The sequence below is a fragment of the Micrasema longulum genome, unplaced genomic scaffold (genome assembly GCF_059751315.1).
Source record: "Micrasema longulum isolate JH-2025_06_02 unplaced genomic scaffold, ASM5975131v1 h1tg002613l, whole genome shotgun sequence".
NCBI classification, from domain to species: Eukaryota; Metazoa; Arthropoda; class Insecta; order Trichoptera; family Brachycentridae; genus Micrasema; species Micrasema longulum.
In genome coordinates, this window is record NW_028279748.1 from 85,862 (window position 1) to 109,358 (window position 23,497).

General features: G+C 35.5%; 1 protein-coding gene and 1 long non-coding RNA gene across 2 annotated transcripts in view; one reads left to right on the plus strand and one right to left on the minus strand.

The window, feature by feature from the left end:
- The first annotated feature begins 1,943 nt into the window (after nt 1–1,943).
- The window catches only part of Traf4 (TNF receptor associated factor 4), a 33,819-nt gene continuing 12,265 nt past the window's right edge, over nt 1,944–23,497 (plus strand). The window contains exon 1 of the mRNA XM_088240816.1: nt 1,944–2,384. Within this exon, the coding sequence (XP_088096942.1) occupies nt 2,172–2,384 (213 nt within the window). The 5' untranslated portion in view covers nt 1,944–2,171. The remainder of the gene's footprint in view (nt 2,385–23,497) is intronic.
- Nucleotides 7,132–12,164, minus strand: LOC148271871 (uncharacterized). Its single transcript, XR_015825001.1, has 3 exons — nt 11,898–12,164; nt 8,229–8,415; nt 7,132–7,501 (listed from the first exon to the last, which is right to left on the minus strand). It is a non-coding gene; the product is annotated as an uncharacterized LOC148271871 (long non-coding RNA).

Here is a 23,497-nt window from a genome sequence, read left to right on the forward strand (position 1 = left end):
AATAATTTGCTCCGCTTAAAGACAAGTCCTTTAGCTCTAATGCAAAGAACAAAAGCGGTCTAAATTTTTGGTTTGTTTTTTAGTTTAACAACAAAAGTGTAACAGACGGTTTTGGTTTGCGCTTGCAATTCTCGACCTGAGTACCCATGGCCCGTTGTTAAGCAGTAAACTAAAAAAAGAAGTGAAAAGTTGCATTCATAATTCTTCTTTGTGTAGCACTGATTAAAAACACCGTACATATATTTTTTTTGTAATTTATATATGTTATCCTAAAAATATTAATAATTTAAAATAAAATAAACAAATTATTGTAAGGCGTCTCTCCCCATTATGTACACGAGAATAGTTTTTTTATTTTACGTAATGGGAAACGTTAATGTAAATATATGTATTTAATTAATGTAAAAATTGTATTTAGTAGAAATGTTGTATTTATATTTGCTATCTAAATAAATAAAAAACTGTTGATAACTTCGTGGTTGATAATCAAATAATAGTTTTTGTCCGTATGGACGGCTCTATTAGGTAGAGAAATATTAATATGTAAATAAATCCATATCCTTGTAATTTTCTCAAACTGAACGGTTTGGGTAGGCAGGAAGAAAATGCCATAAGGCAATATGCCCACCCTTATATGTATATACATTGTATATGCATATAAAGTGTAAAATAAAAAATAAATAATATTATTTCTTTAAGGATAAACATTAAAAAAAATTGTAGCAAAAATTTGTACATAACCACATAGGTACCTACCGACTTTGCTGTCTACGGGCTCAGAACACTAATTACACTTACATGCAAACCCCACTGTACACCTTCACCACAGTGGTTGCACAGAAATATAAAACGAACATGCTGATAGGACACATAATATTAGAAGCTAACACCAACGTGCTCTGATTACCTATATCAAAACATATAAAAATATATATAATTAGTGCAAGTTGGCGTTAGCTTCTAATAGCATGTATCCTATCAGCATGTTGGTTTTTTTGTAGCATTGTGTATTTTTTTTATGTAACTACTAGTTGGTTTTGCATGGTAGTCTAATTTGTGTCCTGGCGAAGAGACGGGTACGTCTCTAAACTGATAGACATGTAAGTGGTTAAGTATATACAAATATTGGTAACATTTATTTTATGTTATAATATTATTTGATGTTAATTAATATCAAACGCCCGAATGGCTTTTTTACGATTCTCCAGCGTAGGTATTAGATACTTACTAATTTAATCTAGTTACGCATACATTACTATTTGTTTATCGCCATTTAGCTTTTTTTTTTTTTTAAATCAGTGTGTAATACGTGTATATGTAGGTAAGTTTTTAACAAGGTTCCTTTGTTTATTTTTGTAAATATGACATTTGTCAAACAACATACGCATGCATGAACGAATGTAAAGGCTTCGTCATTTATTACGTTGTGACTTTAAGTAGGTAGATACTTACTCAAGTTAAAAATAAAATTATATTATTAAGCTAGCCATGCATTGATCTCTCGACCCTCGAGGGTTCCTAATTTAAAATGTTACAAAAGCACTAATACCATCGCACGCGTGTTTAGTTTATTGTTACAGCCACTCGCAGGCTGTCCTCTGTATATTATTGTACCTCCGTACTGCAGCCTGCAGCTCAGCTGGCAGGACCAGAACACGTGCATATTGCATACTCCTCTTCAGGAAGTTCCTCCCTTCCCCCAAATCCGTGTACTACCGCCTCCTTTCTGAACCGAGGCTCGTGAAAATTACTGCAGTGCCTTCGAGAAAAGGAAACGCTTCCAATTTCCAATAATTTAGTAATCAGTCGATGGTATAAACTTTGCGAGGAAGTGCCGCCGTCCTTGCGGTGAAAGTAACTGAACGCGGACCGACCCGTTCTGAAAGCTCGCAACCGGTTGAGTTTGAACGCAACAGTCTTGTTTCTTATTTTCAATCCCAGTCATTCTCTCGCGGGGTGTTGTCGCGTACGGTTGCGCTCTGCTGTTGTCCGCTCCATCATTTCCTAACAGCTGATCGCGCGTCACAACACACCGGAACGTTCGAGTGTATTGAATTTTAAACGGATAATGTGGAAACTGTGAAACAAGTGTTTGAAAATCAAAACTTCGTACGATTTAGATTTAAAGCGTTGAATTTTCTTTTATCAAAGTGAATCGAAAGGGCAACAAGATGGTGCGAAGCTTGTCGCAGTGGACAAAGACTTTGAGTTTTCCGTCGAGATTGTCTCCGAACAGGAGCTCGAAGGAGAGCGTCATCAACATGCAGCCAGTGGCGGGGCTAGGAGCCTCGCCTACCCCTAGTTCAGGGTCCATCCCCCGCCAGTCCTGCTCTCCAGACCAGAAGAGCGTTTCTCCCATCCCCATCACAGAAATCAGCCAAATCGTAAGAACTCACTTTAACTTCCATAGCCATTTTCTTTAAAACACTGGTCCCATCTTCATTGTACCCTTGTACCCTAGTAGGTACTGAAGATGTATTGTAAAATAGTTATATATTTTGCCTTTACTCGCCTCGTTCGTGATTTTGAATGATAATACGGCATTCTTACTTAGGTATGAAAATAATGTATTTTTTCGCGTGCTCCGGCGCGGTTTTCAATTAATTTATTTTGGTTTGATTGTCATTAATTTTTAAGCGTTCTGTACCTCGAATTTATATTTCCTTTTATTGAAGCCTTTGAAGCTTTTTATGGCCAGATTTAACAAGTTTACTTTACTTTAAATACCTGTCTGTTATTCTTCGACGCCACTCGGTTTTTATTTTGGCAGGTGGCGCCCGTAGCCCATCATAATGAAACTTTAATAAATTTTTAAAGTATATTTCAATGGCATCCTTTTCCTACCGTACAACCGGGACCGGTTCACTAATGGTCAAATGAAAGAACAATATTGACTCTACGATGAGCGCACTCAGACCCAGTGAGGATTTTCAATATGGGGTCATGAAAATTATGTCAATTCAAGTGGACTTGAAAACTAGTTTGATTATTATTATAAGCAGGTTAGTGAATTAAAAGTAGGTTTCAACGTATACATAATACACATAGGTAATTCTAATTTTAAAATATATTACACAAATAAGTCCATTAGAATGGTAGCGAATTGCTAGAAAAGTCAAAATACTTAAAACCATAAAAAGTGTAAGTAGTATTATGCATCAAAACTATCTACCGTTGAAAAAAAGTGGAACAAACGTTGTTCATATGAAACCTAGAATTTCCGCGGTCGCGGCCCGTTGATTTTAAAAGTGGATAAGTAACGATATTAGCATTATTGATGTATCCAGTCAGAATTTTGCGACACACTTGTGATTCGTGTCTCCTTTAGTAATTTGTTTTGCATCCTGCTTCGTATCGTTATTAATTATTACACTAAACAGTGAAACTTGCATCTCAAATATTTCCTATTTTGCCTCCTCACAGCTTGTCCGAAGTAACGAATAACGAAACATCTCGAATTCTTTAAATATAGATCTAGTATATTATGTAAACAAACTGACGCTAACCAGCGCGTGAATACGGATAGATATTTATAAAAATAAACCTGACTGAACGTCGACTGAAGAGAGTTTTCCTAAGATCCAATATTATTATCCGAACTCTAGGCCAATAATAAAAAGGGACGTACAATGTACATACATCTTACTCGCACCAAACATTATCAGTTTTAATTACTTTTATTTTGATTTATATCGGGTCAATGCTCCTCTCAGCAAGCCACCGAGGAAGTAAACATGTTGTGCATCATTAGTTGCTAACTATTGAGTATTTTAATATTCAATTATGTGCATTATCTACATTTCTGGCTTAAACGATGACCATGGAGTCGACGTTTAAAAGTGAAAAACACACTTTAAACAGAGGCAGTTCATTAATTTTAAATGAAAATAAAGTGAAATGCTTGTCACTAATTAGGATAATTGCCAGCTGCTCGGGAGCTACCCGATTATTAGTTCCCAACAAAACAGGGTTGTTAGATACTCCTGGATTTCTATTATCTCATTCGAGCACGGTCATTGCTTTTAGTTTAACCATTCAGGTATCTCTCAATATTGTCACTAATGCCTTTTGGTGTTGCATAACGCAAGGCAGGTAGTTAAAGAGAGATGTATATTATTGTAAATGGATAGTTTACTATTCAAAGTCTTTGAAACCAGAAGAATACAATGTTTATTTATTCAATGACAGTGCCGTTTGCGAAGTCTTTGATATTATAGTACCTGCACTCACTACCTCTACGTCTTCTACCTACTAACGTGCTTGTAACAGTAATAAATAATGACTTGTAAATATAAATAATAATGGCTTATAAATATTATTTAATCTGATCTATATAAATTATTTAAAGTTCATACAAAATAAATTATATTACGCAAATTTATTTTTAAAAATATAAACGAATTTAAGATGAATAAGTCACTCAGGGCCGCGATTATGAACGGCTATCTTCATCGGTATACACTGAGACGGTATGAACTAATATCGAAATTTATTTATTTATTTGTAAGAAAATTGTAAACATATTCTATTTTTCATACAGAAAACTTAATTTTACTTTGTAGATAAAATTGAAGATAAATTTTAACTTCCCATCAGAATACGTACCCAGATACCAAAATAATATCAATATTCCTAAATTCCACACAAATCGTGCTAAAAATAGGTTTGTTTTCAAAGGAATAAAAAATGTTATAATCTTCCCAATGATCTAAAAACTATTAAATCTAATATGTCATTAATAAATTCAAAGTAAATTCAAATAAATTTTTTGAACCCGAGTGAAAACCGCATTCGGTTTTAATTAGTTTTACTGTATTATTATTTTCTGATTGTATCTTTATTTCGTATGATTTATTCTTTTTTTCTCATGCATATTCGAAATGACATAACTTCAAATTACTAAATAACTATAACAGATCACTCTCCAAGCACAAGAGCTAGTCTCTTTTTCGGAAAGTCACAGTTATAAAATCTCAATATATAAAAGTAGATTATAATAGAAAAAAACACGTATGTAACAATATTAACTATCTCATAAGATACTTTTCTAAACATTCCATATCTCTCTTAATTAGACAGTCGATTGCTTCAATTGCCGCTGTAATTTTTACTACCAACCAGCTAATCATTATTTGGAAAATTTGCACAAATTGCATTCAGATTTAGTTCTGGTCCAACGAAGATAAAATAAACAAGCTCAATGCCGAAACAGTCACATCAATAATTATAACATAATACGTGGAACTGTATGACCGGCACAGGTTTACTAGTTAAGTGCAGGCGTGAGGCGCGATATAACATGAGGTTTTACTCGGAATAATGATTACGTCAGCTAAATGCTATGTAGCAAGCAGGGTGAGAGACAACTTCTCCGAACCAACCCCACTTTCTAATTTATCACTATGGGGAACTGCGGGAGTGACGTCATCGTCCTGCTAAATCCCCCTTCGTAGCCGTTATTCCTCCGAGTGTGGAGTGTGCCGGACTCGTGAGAAATGCAAAGATAAACCTTTTCATATACATACATTAAATAAATAAGGGTGCGGATGGAAGTGCTGCGGGGGTGGCTTAATGCTAGCGCTGGATGGCGCCAGAACAGTCGATCAATAGTTTACTATGGCACTCCTCGAATTCACTAATTGCGCCCATTATTTCCACAACGGCTATTATCTAATTAAACGCGAGAAGTTGTAATTATTGAAAATAGTTTTGGGTACCTAAATTAGACTAAATATCTCCGGACTATGAAATTTTATTTATCCTTAATTACGAGCAGAATAATTTTCATTATTGTGTCGTCGTATACGTCTATATTTAAATAATATGTGTATTATTGCGCAATTATTAATCTGATCACATCAACATTACACGAAGTTAGTACATCGTGCCGAGCACTCTGTTCTGTTCGAAGGAATTAAGTTATTGCGCAAGCAATAAATGTCACGACGAGTAAATGAATAATATTGAATATTCGCATGTGTTTGGGTTACATTTTGCATATTTGCGACGGAGAAGATAGGCAAAAAATCGCGTTACAGTATTATTATTATTCGCTTCTTACCAATCTGCAGTGTTATGTATCACTCTTGAATGGATTTTCTAAACAGCATTCATCTCGAGAAAGTCGCAAGTAATGTGTTGTGTTATAGTGTAAGGTATTATATTTTCTCTTCCCGAAGCGTGGGATTCGATGAATTACGCTCGGTTCGTTTTCTGCCTTCTACCTAACTTCGCGTTGCATACATTCGGCGAACCGCTGCAAACTCGTGACCGATGCACTTTGCATAACGGTTATACATTCCCGGCGTTGCGGGTTGCAATGTGGCTGCGATTAGCAGTTCTCTGTTCTCTGCTGGGTGTGTGAAGGTCGGACCCGGCAGTTCTAGCCCCGGCGGCAAGGCAATGCCGGGCGCTATCTGCTGTCTGCTGTCTGCTGCGCGACCCGCTTGTACGCGAGAGAAAGCTTCGTACAACACCTGTCCGAAATTCCGACACTATAAAATACTTTTCGCACCACTTTGACGAATCGTACAATGGTTCTTAATCTTACAATATAAAGAGGCATTGTATACAGAAAATAATATCCGCGATTGCAAATAAGATAACGTTTTGGAGAGTAATTATTTGCGTTCTAAACCAAATTCGATTATTTTATCACGAGACCTACTTTTACTTTACAATTTACATAGATGCAGCGAGGTAATTTCAGAGTACATTAAAATGTAATGTTGCCGCTGTAAATAACGAAATATGGAGCCTGGCTTTAATTGGTAGGTATCCAAAAAATATTTTAACTTTATGCTATTAGCTTTTTTACAGTCAATTCTCCGTTCTATTACTTTGCCTTTCGAATATTATTTTTAATTTGATATGGATTTATCAAATTTAAAATAGCATCTGGATTACTTAGTACCAAAATTATGACTGTCAATGGGTTATCTGTCTTATTAATGTATCAAAATAATATGTGTATGCATAATATAACCTTACCTAGTTATTATGTTTACATAATATAATGCGACAGATGATGTGAGGAACATCCGTTTAGTATTAAATAAACGAAACCGATTTGAAATAAATGTTTAATCTAAAAATAATGAAACAGATTACGAAGATACCTAGTTAACGTAACCTCTTCTCGCTGACGAATAATCCTCTCAGCTCTTAGGTGGTTGCCCCAGGGACAAGTTAATGCGCTGTATTTAGTAAACTAATGGAATATTGTTATGTCCTATCATTGATTCCAACGAGAACTACTGAAGAAGGCTTTATATGTAAAAGTTTGCTCCAACGGTCACTGGATGCGTTGTATATTTTCTAGAATTATTTTTCAATGTCGTTGCCCAATGATCGTGTCATCAGAGGTCAAGAGTCTGAAAATATTCTCACGAACAGTTTCTTTCAATTCCCTCCTATTTGATGTATTGTCGGGCGGCTAACTTGATTATTCACAGTCTTTTACATTATCTTTAGTCACTTAATCGCCGCACCGCAAACAAATCTGTGGAATTTCAAAAAGTAGATCAGTATCGAAAGTTCATGCGGAGGTGTATTCATTTATTTATGTTTTTTCCTGAAAGGCGAATCGAATTCCCGTAAATATACTGAAATATATTGGAAAGCGATTTGACTATACGGCATTTTTTTCTACCGAGTTCTTCGCTGCTTGTCCAGTTGTTGCCACATTTAATATCTCTTCTACATCGTTCCGCTCGGTGCGTTGGAGTAATTTCGTGTTTAGCATATCAACGGAATTTTTACTAACGACTTTAGAGTTTATTTTCTAAAGGTTATTCTACTCTACCCCTGTTGGAAAATAATTATTATCAATTAACGTTCAAGTTTTCAAAGACACATTTTCAATGCCTCCGGTTTGACGCATTATGTTCCAAACATTACGTAGGCTTGTTATAGCTTCAAATGTGTACACTCAGCGATTTGTAATAAAAGTATAGCTAATAAATTGTGTAGGAGTGATAAGTATTTATTCGTATCAGATTAGTAAGGTAAGAATTTTAATTTGCGTTTTTAATACAGCAATTTATTATCGTTTACAAACCGTGTGAAACCGTTTCATAGAATCCGTTTTCTGGTATTAAATTCCAGTCGCAGTAAACTAAATGGTAGTTTTGTTCCTGTTGTCGTTTTATACATTAGTATATTATGAAAGCTTGGGGTATACCCGTATACGTTCTAGAGAACGGATGAAAATTTATTGAAGCACTCACCGTTCTAACTTATTGACATATTTTATTATTCCCACTTTATGTAGGTACTTGATTATTTTACATTTGATATTTTGGTATAAATTCATCGATAAAAAATCATAGTCAAGACTGCACAGCGTGGATTTTCCTGTCTCAAAGATGCCTGATTAGACGAAAGCGCTCACCCTCAACGTCGGTCAAGAAACAACTACAATTTAAAAGAATCAAATTATTTTATTTCACTTTGGTTTAATTTGGGACTCATACCTACTGATTGGATTAATAAAGATTTCTAAGGAAATTAAAATAACAATTGAACAGGTTTACATGACAAACATCGGGGTCGACTTATACACCATTGTTTCATAAATACAATTAGTTTTAAGACCTTGATAAAATGTATCTTGATTGATTTGTTTATGTTACTCTTCTTATCAATAGCATTATTTCCAAAGCAATAAACAATCTGTAACAATAAATGTCTCGGGTGTTTCCTGTTGGTTTTACAAGAAATGTTATAACAGTATCTACTATCTACTATATATCATTTATCGTTCTTCGTATTTATTCACTAGAAATTAACTGTAAATATATCTTATCTTTATTTCATTTGTTAGTACAGTACACAAATAACCGTTCTAATTGTCTACTACATTTGGAGATGTTTTGGTTCTCTCACACTTCTTGGTCTGATTGTTTCGCTCTCGTTGCATGATAATCTTTCGACCTCAAACATTGCACCTATTATTACACATTACCTGTTATTGCCGTGCACTTAATACCAGCGTCTTCGGGCATATATAATTACCAGAGTTTAACTAGCCAGGTGCGTAAGCGTTCGTTAGTAATACTCGTGATCTAAGTATTAAGACCAGCGTCCATTGCATCGGTTCAGACTGGAAAACAAACGAAACAAACTATGCCGTGAATTACGATACAAACGGTTTTTTGCCCCGAGCCAAATGGAGCACCTATTGACCTCGGGGTTATTAAATAATATCACCTACTCAGTCCAATTAACTAGACGCAACTCGTATCCTTGTTAATTGCGTATATATTTGATCTGACTGAAGATTATTTATCTTCGTACCCGATGCATTTGAAAATCTAGCACTCTTTAGTTTCAGTTGTACCTTAAAATTATTAGAATTATTTATGAGACTCGTATTTGTATCTCAATTGCCTAAAATTGGTTCACTTTTAATATTGTTCCGTGCCTTGTCCATGTCCAATTAAGTTTTATTTGTAAACACGTAAACACAGTATTTTTATTTACTCTAATACTTCTTGCCCGCTCTCCTAATTCGATTATAATCGTTTCACAGGCTGCATCACATCACACCTTTCTGAAGTCACACCTCAGCGATCAATCCTATTATCTTGATAACTGGTATCTAAAGTTGGGAGGTACTCGGTACTATTCCCGGGTGGAAGATTTACCATGCAGCATGTTTAGGTGTATCCATGTAAACACAACACTTACATCTCTAGCATCATTGTAGGATCTTCCTAAATTACCCCCGACTGTTCGGGTCGGTCGGTCTGAAGTAGCCGCGGGCGAGGGATCTCCCTATCTTCGAGCCCATCTGATCCATACAGACATGTTATTGTAATTAATTACCCCTGTTATTACGAGCACTTCACTTTGAGAGGTCTAATTCAAACTTCTAAACTTAAATACATTAATTTCTACCGTCTATTGTTACTATAATATTATTTTCCTGTTCCCTCACTGACCGTTGAACCCCAAACTATTGATGTCCTTATGTTTGTGCATGGCGTTTTGAAATAAATAAATATTTTACTCCTTCGTTTACCAAATACCCATATTACATCGTTATATTTAATCGTTTTTCTAACCTCCAATGTTTTAACCCGATTTTAAAACAACCGTTTTTTTAAATAAATTGCGCAAACATTTTAACACGCACAAATGAAATCTCTTATGTTACCATAATAATACCCTGGCAAATACGAACATCGTAATTATAGGATTTGAGTTGTTGCTTTCTGTCAAATGTTTCCCAGGATATCAAAAAGGTTACTTCTGAATATTAAATAAATCCTTTTCCACAATAATTACGGACATCAATCCATTTGCCAAATCAAATTAAATATATTATTTTAGTAGTTTTTAGTTTGGGATAGACGGTAGCCATTTTAGAGTTGTATCTCGTATTGACTTTTGTGGTTTTTGTGTTTGATTTTATTGCTTAAAATGTTTTTTTTTGCTCATAGCATATTTACAATATCTGTGATGATTAAATAACGCTTTATTTCAATTTATTTAAATGCGGTTTGAAAACCGACTAGACATTTTACTAATCAATTATAGAAGTAGTTTTCAAATAATATGCTAAATGTACGTAAAGTATACTTTAAATAATATATGTAGGTGTACGTGTGCCTACATATTTCGCGGTGAATTTCATTATCAATGCAACTTTAATACAACCGATACAAAAAATAATTAGTATTATTGTATTTCTTTTGATAAAATTTCACAAATTTTTTATTCGAGTTTGTAAGATCGGTAATTAGTTACGGTTGGGCGGATCGTATCCTCTGTATTCTGTAGACAGCGGGTCCATAATAAAAATAATAAATTATGCTGATTTTGGGATACTCTGAGGTTTGGGGTCTTGCTAATGGTTTCCTGTGTCTGACCGTCAGACTTTTGACCAAGACCCGTGCCCGTGAGACCAGAAAGGATATGCCACTGATTTGATGGGAATCAAAAACATGCTGTCCATTTCAGCGACAGCCAACCGTCGGTTTTTAAATTATTTATTTCGTGAAATTGTAATAATTTGCGATTGAGATAATTTTAACGTTTATCAAAATGATTGTTATGCTTTATTTCTGTACTCGACTGATAATCAACATTTGGTTGAAAGCTATAATGCTCTACTACCATCAAAACAGTCGCTACAATACAATGTCTGTTCTGAAGTGGATCTGGTATCCACATGGTACTGGTTACACATGTCATGATGTCAATGTCTTAAAAAACATTACATTACATTAAAATAAATTACTTAACATTGCACCTCTCCCTCAAACATTCATTCACACACGCACACATTCCACATACACACCCTTGAATACAAGTGATTTTTTTTAATCGGCCCTAGTATTATTAATATATTGTTACTTACTTTTATGTAGTAGCTGTAAAAATCCCGAATAAAATAAAATAACCAGTGAAAGGTGTTTTTTACCTTTTTTTTCGTAAAAAAATCGAAAAACCCGCAAAGCCTCTTTTTTAGAAACTTGTCACCAGGTGGGCAAGATAAGTTGTGGAAGGAAGTTATGAAAATACACCAGAATACACAGATTAATTTAGAAAAAAAGATCTTGCGGAAATCGAGCCTGCGACGCCAGTTTCACAGTTGGCTGTCTAACGAACTGCGCCATGGACCCCACCCTAAACTGTTTTACATTTTGGCATCGTTATTGCGAAATTGATTAAGTTTTTTAATGTTGTGTACCCCTGTATTAAGTTTTTTAGCCTAAAGCTTGAATCCTCGTCCAGTTTACTCCCGTCGCGTCGTTGATAATTTATTTAAAAACATTTTCCCATCTCTAAAGAAATCTCTGACTCATGCGAATTGTTAATCTTTTATGGCTCAATTTTGTGTATCGTATATTTTTATGTCTAAGTCCATGTTCACCCTGCACATTACTTACTTGTGTCTGATTCATGTTTTGACTATACCGTTCCAAATTCCAAATGAAATGTGAACCTTGTTCTTTTATATTCTTATGTCGTTTGATCTTTGGTCAATAGTCGATACTATTTATGTTCGTTATTGTTTATTTTATTTATCATTTCACAATGTTTTATTACAACACTATCATTAAAACGGAAACCACAGAAATATCAAATCTTGCTATTAAGCAATATTTTATCTTGACAACACAATAAAGCGTTCAATTTTTCTACCACCGTCAAATTCCTCGTTCGAGGTTCCAAAGTTCTATTTTTATCAATAATAAAAGTATGTAAGTAAGGTACTATTGTACTATAATAAAATTAAAATATTTTATACTTTATCATTGCGGGTTCCTCATAATTTATTCGTCGTATTTGACCAACCGATTGTTGCTATCAAAGGTCATCATAAAAGCTCTTTATTATTATGGACATAAAATTACGTGTAAAATTTATGAATTAGATACCCTATTAGGTACCTAATATTTGTTTTAATTTTGTTCTTATATTGCCTATTATAAATTCAACAGCACCATTAATAAATTGTTGTATTCATTTTTAAATTGTTGACAAATATGTCGACCCTTGAAAATTTATTATGGTACAGTAATCCTACCTATATAATAATTTTACGTTTAAAACATTACTTGTTTATGAGTACGTTTTTAATGCGTTTTCTTATAATATGTGTTTTTATCACGTTATATACTATAGTAGAATGAATGTAGATATAATAAAAAGATGTAAGAAGATAATCTCCTGAGAGATGCAGAGAAAAGGTCTCCTGGACGAGCTCAGTATCACGCAACGTCCCCGTTTACCATAATGATGGTCATTGTTAATCCTCCAATTTTAACCGGTTTAGCCGATTAGATGGCTTCGTTGTTATCTCTTGGGTACCTCTTCGTAGGCAAGGCAAGATCATGCTTTCCTCCGCTACTCTTGGAGGGGTATATTATCTCTCGCGACTTATATCAATTTAACTGTCATACCTGCGTGAGATTTCTCGATCTATTCTAGGGGCACGTTGATCAGATAGAATTTACCTCAAAGTAACTTTACCAAAAACATGTATTACGAGTACCTAATAAATAAACTTTAAAAACATGCCTCGATGAACAAAAACACGTGCATAATATTTAGAATGTTTTAATTCACTTTTCACAGAATAAGAGTTCGTCGATTCCGACGATATTCATCAGATTTATTTGCTTGCGTGACAAATCGTCTGATGGTGAGTGGAAAAATATCCCTGGTTCTCATGAAAAATATATTCAATGGATTACAATATTTGATTTCGTTTTTCTCACCGAACTCAATGTTTTATTTGACAGCATTCAAGGTTACTTCTCTGCATCGAATCGGCGCGCATTTCAATGCAAGAAAGTTATCCACAAAAACATAAATTAAGAAATTTATTGCACCTTTTTCAAAGTAGCAAACAACTGTTTAATAAATTTTAATTTTGTAGCGCATTTTCTTCAATTTAACAAGCAAAACGCTTAACGTGAGACCACTTAAATTTGATTGAAGCACCACTGACTTTTTCTTATTTTTATGAGATGCATCAAATTTCAAATTATACCTACCCATACCCATTGAATGTATAAATATGTTATTTTGGAAACAAATAGAGGTAATAGAAAGCAATTAATGATTCAATCTGAGTAATTGTTCTTTTTAAAATATTAGAAAATTTATCACTCCTTTCGTTTGTTTTTGTTGCCAAAAAGAGTACCCGATCAATTAGAGCGATCTATCATTTGAAACCATTGACATTAAAAATTGGTGCTTATTCTTCGTGTATTTTTCTTTCTGCAGACTTCCAATAGCTGACGGGACACCTTACACCTGTCCTCAGTCAGGTGTTTGCGGAGAAGTATTCGTAATTAGTTGTTCAGTTCGTAGTACGCGGCCCGTGGGCGCTGGCGGGGACAGGTGGACGCCCGCGCCTAACACGGAGACCCGCAAGGCGCGACCTTTGGGCCATTATCACCAAACGACTTTTCTGCCTGTTCTATCGTACGCTTTTACAGGAGCACAGGAAATTCGTAAATATATCAAATATATAGCAACCTGATTTTAAAAAATTGTAAACAATTGTAAGACTCCCGTCTTTATTGCCATTTAAAAATATATTTTAACACTGCTAGGTAGCAGAATTTTAAAAATATTCGGTTTTGGTTTGGTACGTAATATATATATTTTTTAAATCGCTTAATGTTGTGCAGTCGTTCCATTGTATGTAATATCGTAAGTTAAATTTACCATCATCATTCCCTTTTCTGCACCCGGTGGTGCAAAGGGCACTGTATTTGTAAACCGAATGCAGCGTAGTAAGATCATCTATTACATGAAGGTGAGGTGATCAGTCTTGCGCCTCAGGTGCCAGTCCAAGAACAATGAAATATTGCAGTTTGAAAAACCTTTTAAATCAATATATTTTACGCCCATCCTGTTGGGAATCGAACCCAGGACATCAAAAATGGTAGACGAACGCGCCAATCACCACACAGCGAGGCGGACTTATCTCCACTCGATTTCCTTATTTAGGGTTTTTACTTGAGAGCTGCTCTATTTTACACGCAGAACTGTATTATTAATCCGCCTGGACAGAGAATTTTGATTTAGAATGATGTTTTTGTCCCCGCAGTGTCTGCTTGGCGTCTGTCCTGTAGTTCCCGTTCTGTCAACCATCTATATAATATCTAGCAAACGATTGATTACTTTACCGCATGCCGTCAAGCTAAATAGTCGAGTGCAAACCGCCGTGGCTGCAACATCAAATATTTACAAGTATTGTGGTTTTAATCGCATAGCTGTTCCGCATTTCTATGAGTATCGACAAGTATGACGAATATTTGGTCTGTCGAAGAATGCAGTTCGCCTACAACTTAACAGATCAATTCAAGTATTATCGTCATTAATAACATAGATTTAGATTGTGAATGATGCAGTCTAGACGACTTATAATCGGTAATGAGAATTATATTGTCAACGATTGTCACGAAGAACAGGTTCATACGGGAATGAGCCCAAATTATAAGTTATATTTTTTTACTCTTGATGTAGTAAAACATTCATTCAAAAACTTTTTTGTATGTAATTTTCTAGCGCAAACTCTTAAACATATCGTTGAAAATGTACATAGAAGGCGAGCAAGATTTATTATTTTTGTGGATGGCCTGTAGACATCGACAAGACATATTTTATTAGTAATTTAATAAAGGTAATGTTACAACTTTTTTACTAATGGAATGCACCAATATGCTGTAAATATAATATAATGTTTGGTTCATAGTGCAAATTACAGATTTTATTCAATTTCACATAAATTTTAACTGTTCCTTTTAATTTGTGGTTGCAAAATAAAATGGGGTAATACTATATCACGTAATGAGGAACTTCAGCCCTACGGGAAATTGGATACAAAAAATGTTTTCTTACGCGGGGTAAAAATTAGAGCATTAAATTGTACTACAAAGTTTCTTGAAAATGTACAGAAAAAATAATAAAAAATACTTTGATAAAAACGCACTACTTTAAATGACGTCACTGGTTCATGTGAATCAACCTATGATCTGAGAGCTATGGAAGATTTCCGGTCTGCTTGTCGCTTCTGGACCAATAGGAAGAACTGAATGAGAATAAGCGGAAATGAACCTCTGACGTTACACGCGGAGTTATTTCAGAAATACAAAACTTTGAAAAATCGTAGCGCCGATAATACCATACATAAAAATTTAAAAAAAATTGTTTTGACTTAGTTTAACAGCCTTTTAACAAATAAAATTTTTTAAAAAAAACACTGAACTTCCTCATTAAAAATTAATATTAATAAATATTTACGTTTATATACATTAATAAATTTGATGTCTAGTTGTCTAGACATCTATAATTCTCTCTTATAAAATACTGTCATCCTACAGATTTTTACATTTTATTACTGAAATACACGTAAATGAAAAGCACTTAAACCTTAAAATAAATAATCGGACATAAAGTAGAAGCATCGCTAATAAACGTAATATAAAATGAGTTAATCATATTTAAATTGGTAATATATTTTCATCAAACTCTAATCTAACGCCTGGAACTCCCCCTCACGAGATGTGGTCGTCGATTGCAAAAATGTCACCACTTCGCTATGTGACTGGTATTGCGGAATGTCAAATATTTTGGGCAATCAATGTTCGACATTTTATATGAGATAATCCCATATATGGCGAAGTTGCATTCAACAAGTACCCGTCTGTAGTCGGCCATTATCATACAAGCATTAATATTTAGCGTCTGTACGCGGCGTGGGAGGAACCACTAACACGGCCCGATATCCGACTATAAAGCAAAGTGAAATGATTTTTTTGTCGGAGTTATCAAAACTTACTCAAAACTGTATATCGAGCCATTCGTTAATTACGGCGTGGTCGGCAAAATGTGACATGCATTTCACAAAGCACTTTAAGGACAAAGTTATTAGGTTATGTGAAACACGCCCACGTCGTGTGCTGCGCGAATTTCATCGGTAAATCATTTTATTAAATACTTTATGGGACGATTAAAAAATAATATAAACGCGACCTCGAAACATATTTTTTCAACTCGCGAAGTTTACTGTAAAATTGGTCGTAAAATAATCATTACAAATGCTAACGATTTGTCTCGCTGAAGTTTGGATTCGCGTTTTCTACGGCCCGTTTTGCCTCGCAAATCACCGAGTCGCCGAATTTATTTCTATGCGTGGTAATGTTTTTGTGGCGATAAGCTTCCAGGCATTAACAAAGCGCCGAGAGCGCTCGGGATGAAACATGAAGGCAGATCGTGAGAACGGGCGCGCTCCCAGACGGGCAGGCTCTTCTCGCCTCCTTGTGCCTTGCGCCTCGGGCCCGCGGGCCGTATTTACAACACGGGCACGGTTAGGTGTGCTCCCGCTGCTAGATGTATTACCCACATCTCGCCTCTCCAGCCTCCAGCCACAGCCCCTTGACCAGTTCAGACATATCATTTATCGGATGCACACGGTGAACTCTCTGCGTCCATTGATCATACTATTCTACATTTGATCAACTGCTGGATTGGCACGGAACCACGAGATCAGTAATTATTTATTACAAGCTATTAAACCTCACACCAGCTCATACTAAGAGTATGACATTGAGGGGAGATCCTTAAGCCTACCATCCACCCGCAGCTGTTATAGAGTCTTGGGGGACTCTCTGTCAGCTGCGCTTAGAGGAAAGTTATTATAAATATTCCTAAGGAATACAAACTCTGCAGATTAAGGAGGGGGGAGGAGGACGTATAGACAGAGGCCAACACGTCCCCCCCCCTCAGGATCCCCTCAATGCCTCTGTTTTTTTTTATTAAAAAAAAAATATGTTAACAAACAATTTACATAAATAAACGTATCCAAATATTCAAAAACATTTTCTTAAAACTATAGTAACATAACTTACACAAAACATAAGTAAAAACACGGATATTTATAATAAGAGAACGACTTTGGATAAAGGAGGACTCCCTCGGTGGTCAGAGGCAGAGGATCCGAATACCACCCCCGTAAGGGGAGGACAAAACAAAAGAACGTGTGCGTTCCGCTCGGAAGGAAGCACAGTCCCAACTGAATGAGCATCCCACAGGAACAGTTGCCTGACTAAGAGTATGACAATCAATCAGCACGTTTCAACCTATATATACGCACATACGCATTTTGCCAATATTTATAGAAACAGACAAACAAACAAACCATCACGCCGTTTCCCTCTAGGGGTAGGTTGAGAGAATATCACCCTATTTATGCATACAAACCTCGCTTCCTCTATATTCATACATCTTGTAGTAGTTCGTTGAAAATGTTAGGATTCGTTCTGCGTACTGCCAGGGTTTTTGGTAATACACGAGTACTGATAATTTTTTAACTCGTTGGTGTTAAGTAGACTCGAGAGTGGCTCGATGATTTGGGGACTGTGTGAGTTGAAGTACTCTCTTATGGTGGAGAGGGTTCAGAAGAAATTTCTTCGGTTTCTCGACATGAGGGAGTGCGGATATTATCCATGGCTTTATCCCACTGACTTCCTCCAGGGTATGCTCGGTTACAGCAGTTTGAAGACCAGAAGGAATGTGTATTTAACTACGCATTTCTTTCGATTGTTGCGCGGTATTATTTTATTTAGCATCAAGTTTTATGTTCCGGATAATTACCTTAGACAGCGTCAGCATAGACTGTTTCACATTCCAATATACAGGACCAACCTGCCAATGGTTATGCCTGTTGGAAGGGCTATCTCTATGTTGCACAATAATACTTTCGACATTGTCATTTTTCACGTCTCTGAGGGAGTTTTTCGTTACAAGATTCTCTTACTTATTTAACATACATATATGTATATTATGTATACCTATGTGTTATTTTTATAAATACCTAATTTTACCTTTTTGTTTTCATTTTTCCTAAATGTATGAATTAAGATATTCCATTTTGTAATGTGCACAAATAAAATAAATAAAATTGAAATTGAAAATCTTCTCATACACGCGCGCCGATTATTCCGACTTTTGACATGTCCATCTTCAAGTATTAGATGGATCTGATTGTACCATGTCTTTCTCGGTCTTCCTCGGTTTCTGCACCCATCAATATTCGCATCGCAAATCCTTTTTGCCGTTCTTTCGTTGTCCATTCGCTCTACACTAACGCAGCAGTCCCCTCTCGATTTTGACGATAGTGCTAGTCTCATCCTTACATAATGCATTTGATTACCATATCCTAAACTTGTTCTCTATCAACGTCGCGTCGGCGTCTTTGGTATTAACTGTTGTAGTTTTACATTCTAAGAACAAAAACAGTACCTAAATTAGTTTTTATTACTCAATAATTAATTGGAGAGCTTGAGATATTATTTTGTACAGTTTTTATCCCTAAAGTTTCGACATCAGCGGAACGTAATTGTAATTAGTAAAAGGCGCTTCGAGGTAAAAACAAGCTGTTTAACAAAAACGTTCCCGCACAGGTAGGTACAACTTATAGGCTGCCATAAAACCGGGTAAAGTTGTGCTATAAAAAAAAATAAGAGATAATATTGCCGGTTCTATTGTTCCGGTTTCGTGTAACGTCTGGCTGGTAGTATTGCACCATTTTATTGTAGGGCCGGTGGAAAACTCATTTCATTTTGTTATTCATTCATTTTAGCGAAGTTTGCGCACTTTTCGTGATGTCAGATAATATTCAAACAATGCCATTTTTCACCGGCAATTAAGCTTAAAAGCTTGTTATTACAAAATACGACATACTTGAGCTGTAGTGGATTTATGTCATAAGCAAATAACGGTTTTTATGAAATTTATTAAAATATATTTGTCACCCACCAACTGGCGAATGCTCTCCCACAATAAATCATTAATGAATGTCATTAATTCGCCCGCTTAAATGTTATTTTTAATCAATATATATACCTATGTAGTTCTTTTTCTACGCACAAATACTTATTCTCACAAAATAGCGCTAAGTATTTAGATTAACTACCTAATCATTATTATGCTAAAAGAAAATAAGTGCATCGTGATCAAGTATTATAAATACGTAAATGATTATTACCAACGTATTATATTTCCTCATTTCAAACATTATTTATTTCAGTTTACTTTCTCACCTTATTACTCTCTCCACTTTTACTCGATACTAATACACACTTGGAGGAACATTCAAGAATTCACATTCAAGTTGTATGAGTCCAGAATTTTGTTTATCTAACATCAACTTAATTTTCACACAAAACTGACCGTTCACCATATCGTTCACACATCGAAACAGTTATATATGTTACTATTTGAAAAACAATTTTAGTCGCTGTATTTTCTAAAAGTTTGGCATGTTTGTTAAAACTTTATTTAAAAAATGATAAATTTTACTGTGGATACTTGGATACTCTGCTATCTTGCTGAGGATTATTATAAAAGGTTTGTCGGACCACTGCGTGTTTGTTTCATGAAAGGTGCTTTGGAGAACTAACTTTGTATTGAGTTTAAAGAATGCTAAGATTTGTACTCTTAACTAGAAAAGTGAACGCATGTGTATGTAGGTATATACATACGTTTGCAATCGCTGCAATAAAAATTCCCGCTCCAATTAATGTTCCGTGCGGTTTAATCTGAATAGCTTTTCACCAACTCAACTGCGCTACTGAAAGCAGATGGCAAACGGAGAATCGAGAACAAGCTGAATACTTCGTTTGTTATTTTAAATTTCATATTATTTTCTTTATCCTTTTCAATTTGAAGCGCCATAATAGTTGTACCTAACCTTTTTTTGTATATATAGCACCTAAAGGTACCAAACTTCAAAGTTCTTCATCAATCGTATTAATAAGTAAGTCTTTTAATAAAAAGTACGTAGGTACTTTTGTGTTTAGACAAAAAATCTTGAAAAATCTACAGGTCTTGAATAATAAAAAATCTCCCACACAAAGTTGATGCTAAGTCTTTTCGAAAATAAAACAGAATTCATGTCCCTCTTCATCGTACACACGTGCAAAAGCTTAACTAATTTAGATGGTAATATCTGGTTCGAGCTAAAGATAGCGCACACGGTAGGTACACGTATAGCTCGGTATTCGGTAAATATTTGCCGTGAAATGACCGCTCGTTCAGCGTAGCGCGTATAACAGTAGTAAAATTAGTTAACCAACAGCGGAGTCAGAACCGTTTATATCGGGATTCATCGTTCTAAAGTCAGAAGTATAACTCTATGTGTGGTGCTCTCCCGCGCGGGAATATTTATAACCCAACTCCCGACGAGAGAGTAGGTATAATCCCGACATTTTCGCCGAGCGGCAAGCGCACAACGTATTATCGACAAGTTCATATCATCAGACTGAGTACCGGGAATCGGGAATAACAGCCCCCACTAGAGAATGGGTAGCCGATGACAATATCGTAAAGGAAATCGCCGTAGATAGCCGGACCGTAAAAACATCAGCGGGGTGCACAATGTAGGTGGACAAATAAACCTCCCGCATTGCAGAAATGCATCGGGTGTACCAAACTGTACCTCCGGTGCGCCCTTTGTCGGAGCCACAACATGTCGGTATAACTTGGGAGACGCCTCAGAAAATAAACAATACGCGAATTCTTTTTGTAACGCAACACCCGTACTAAACAACGTGAGCGTGAGAAATGTGGATGACAGGGAGAACAGCAAACTCCAGAGCAATTAGAGAGATGTTCACGAAGATTTATGACAACTCCGAAGCGTCACATCACACTCATTTAAAACATTTTCCCTTAAACCATAAACGCTTCGTTTTAGAAGTTTCTTTGTTCTCGTTTTACTCAAAATGTGCGACTATCTGTACAAAGCAGTAATTGAATCATCGGTCACGAGATAATTTTTAGCTTATATTGGAATTGGAACCAATCGGAAGCACAAAAGAAACGTTTACGGACCTACATTAAATATTTTTTTGTACATGTGTCTTTACAAAGCTTTTAGACTATTATTATTGACGGCACAATGTCTACATGTCATGTCTGTACCTATTTTAAACATATCACTTTTTGGTTATGTTCTGCAAACTACATACATATTTGATATTGTAATTTCATAAAACGAAATTTATAAAATATTCCAAAATGCGCATACTCTGCACGTAGGTATAGGTACTTTAAATTTGAAATTCCCGAAGCTTTTTAACTTCATTTGCGGACAGTAAGTGAATTCATAAATAATAAAGTGTAGTTAGTAGGTAGTGTTAAGTCCGTGAAAGGAAATACCCAAGACGTGGTGCCGCAAGAGCTTCGCGTTCCGGTCGTGCCCGCGTGCATCCGTGGTCCGTGCCGACCTGTGCCTGCGGCTAGCGGCCAGGGCCGCGATTACAAACGCCATCTTCATCGGTACATATCGACACGTTATAAAGTAAAATCGATATTTATGAACAAGAATGTGTATATTTGTATGAAAGTTTAAAGTATCTTGGTCGGTAACCGGTAAATTGAACATGTTTAGAAAAAAATGTGTAAATTATATTTTTCATACAGAAAACTTAATTTTACTTTGTAGATAAAATTTAAGATAAATTTTATCTACAAAGTAAAATTGAGTTTTCTGTATGAAAAGCAGAATATGCGTACACTTTTTTTCTAAACATGTTCAATTATAGGTTACCGGCGAAGATACTTTAAATGTTCATGCAAATATACGCATTTTCGTACACAAATATCGTTTTTTTTTACAGACAGTCGAAGATAAATTTGTTAACTTCCCATTGTAATCGGGGCCCACGGCTGCGATTATGAACGGCTAACTGTATCGGTATATACTAAGACTATATAAACTAATATCGATATTTAGGTAAGTGTGAATATTTGTATCAAAATTCAAAGTATCTGTGTCGGTATCCGGTAGTCAAACATGTTAAGAAAAAAAAATGTGAACATATTCTATTTTTCATACAGAAAACTTAATTTTACTTTGTAGATAAAATTGAAGGTAAATTTGATCTTCCCATCATAATCGAGGCCCAGGGCTAGTTGTTCTACCGGCGCGGCGGCAATTATGATGATATAACAGATAATACACTTCGTTAGTAACTGAATTATGTTCATACAGTCTTTTATAGCTAATTTCTGTCGGTAGGCACTATAATAGGCTTCTGGTTTTAATGGCCAAAATATTAGGGTAATAAATACCTACGAACCTATTTTGAAAAATATTCGCACACACCGCTTACCCGCACGCTCTTGATTATCAATATTATCTATTATCTAACCAGTAGACATATATTTTTTTATCAAAAATTGCAAATCGATTCCTAAATTCGATTTTTAGCGAGAAATTTGAGTTCCTTGATATGTTTATATATCTTGATTCCTCAGTGTTAACACTGTTAACCCATCGATGCAATCGAAATCATCGCGCCTTGTTGCTTGATCAAATTCTAGCGCATCGTTGGTGTTGTTAACATCCGGCAGTCAGGCTTTGGGCATCTGTTTATATAACTTCGTCACTTGCACCCGAGTATAAAACACAACACTTGATTTATAATCAAAAACGGCCATATGGCAAGATGACGAAATAAGACATAGATTGAAGTCGTGATCGAGAGCCCAGAGGCAAATGATTATAAAGTGAGAATGAGCTTTTCGTCCGGCACTAAAATAACGATCAGGTATACATAGTATCCCTGTCATGTTTACAAACTATCAACGGCAGTACAACAATCTGACTCGTGAAACTAAATATATTTGGTATTGTGAGACGCTATGAAGTTAGTGGTACTGGTAGTCGGTAGCCCGCGATCGCCTACCGCCGCACAGTGTTTTGAGCCATACAAGCTACAAGATAAAAAGTCACTTTTGAATTCTTAAACGATGACGTCATGGGGGCATTACCAGATAGTTAGTGTGACGATTGTAAGCCTAACTGGGGTGATTAATGCTTAGGGTGATTCATACCAGAATATGAAAGTCGGATAATTGGTTTTTGAAAGCCTAATTACATTTATTTGCATTTTGGCGTCCGACGTGTAAAGGTTGTTTATCAAGTTTAAAGTTTTTTATTTCGATTTAAAAAAAAATGGAA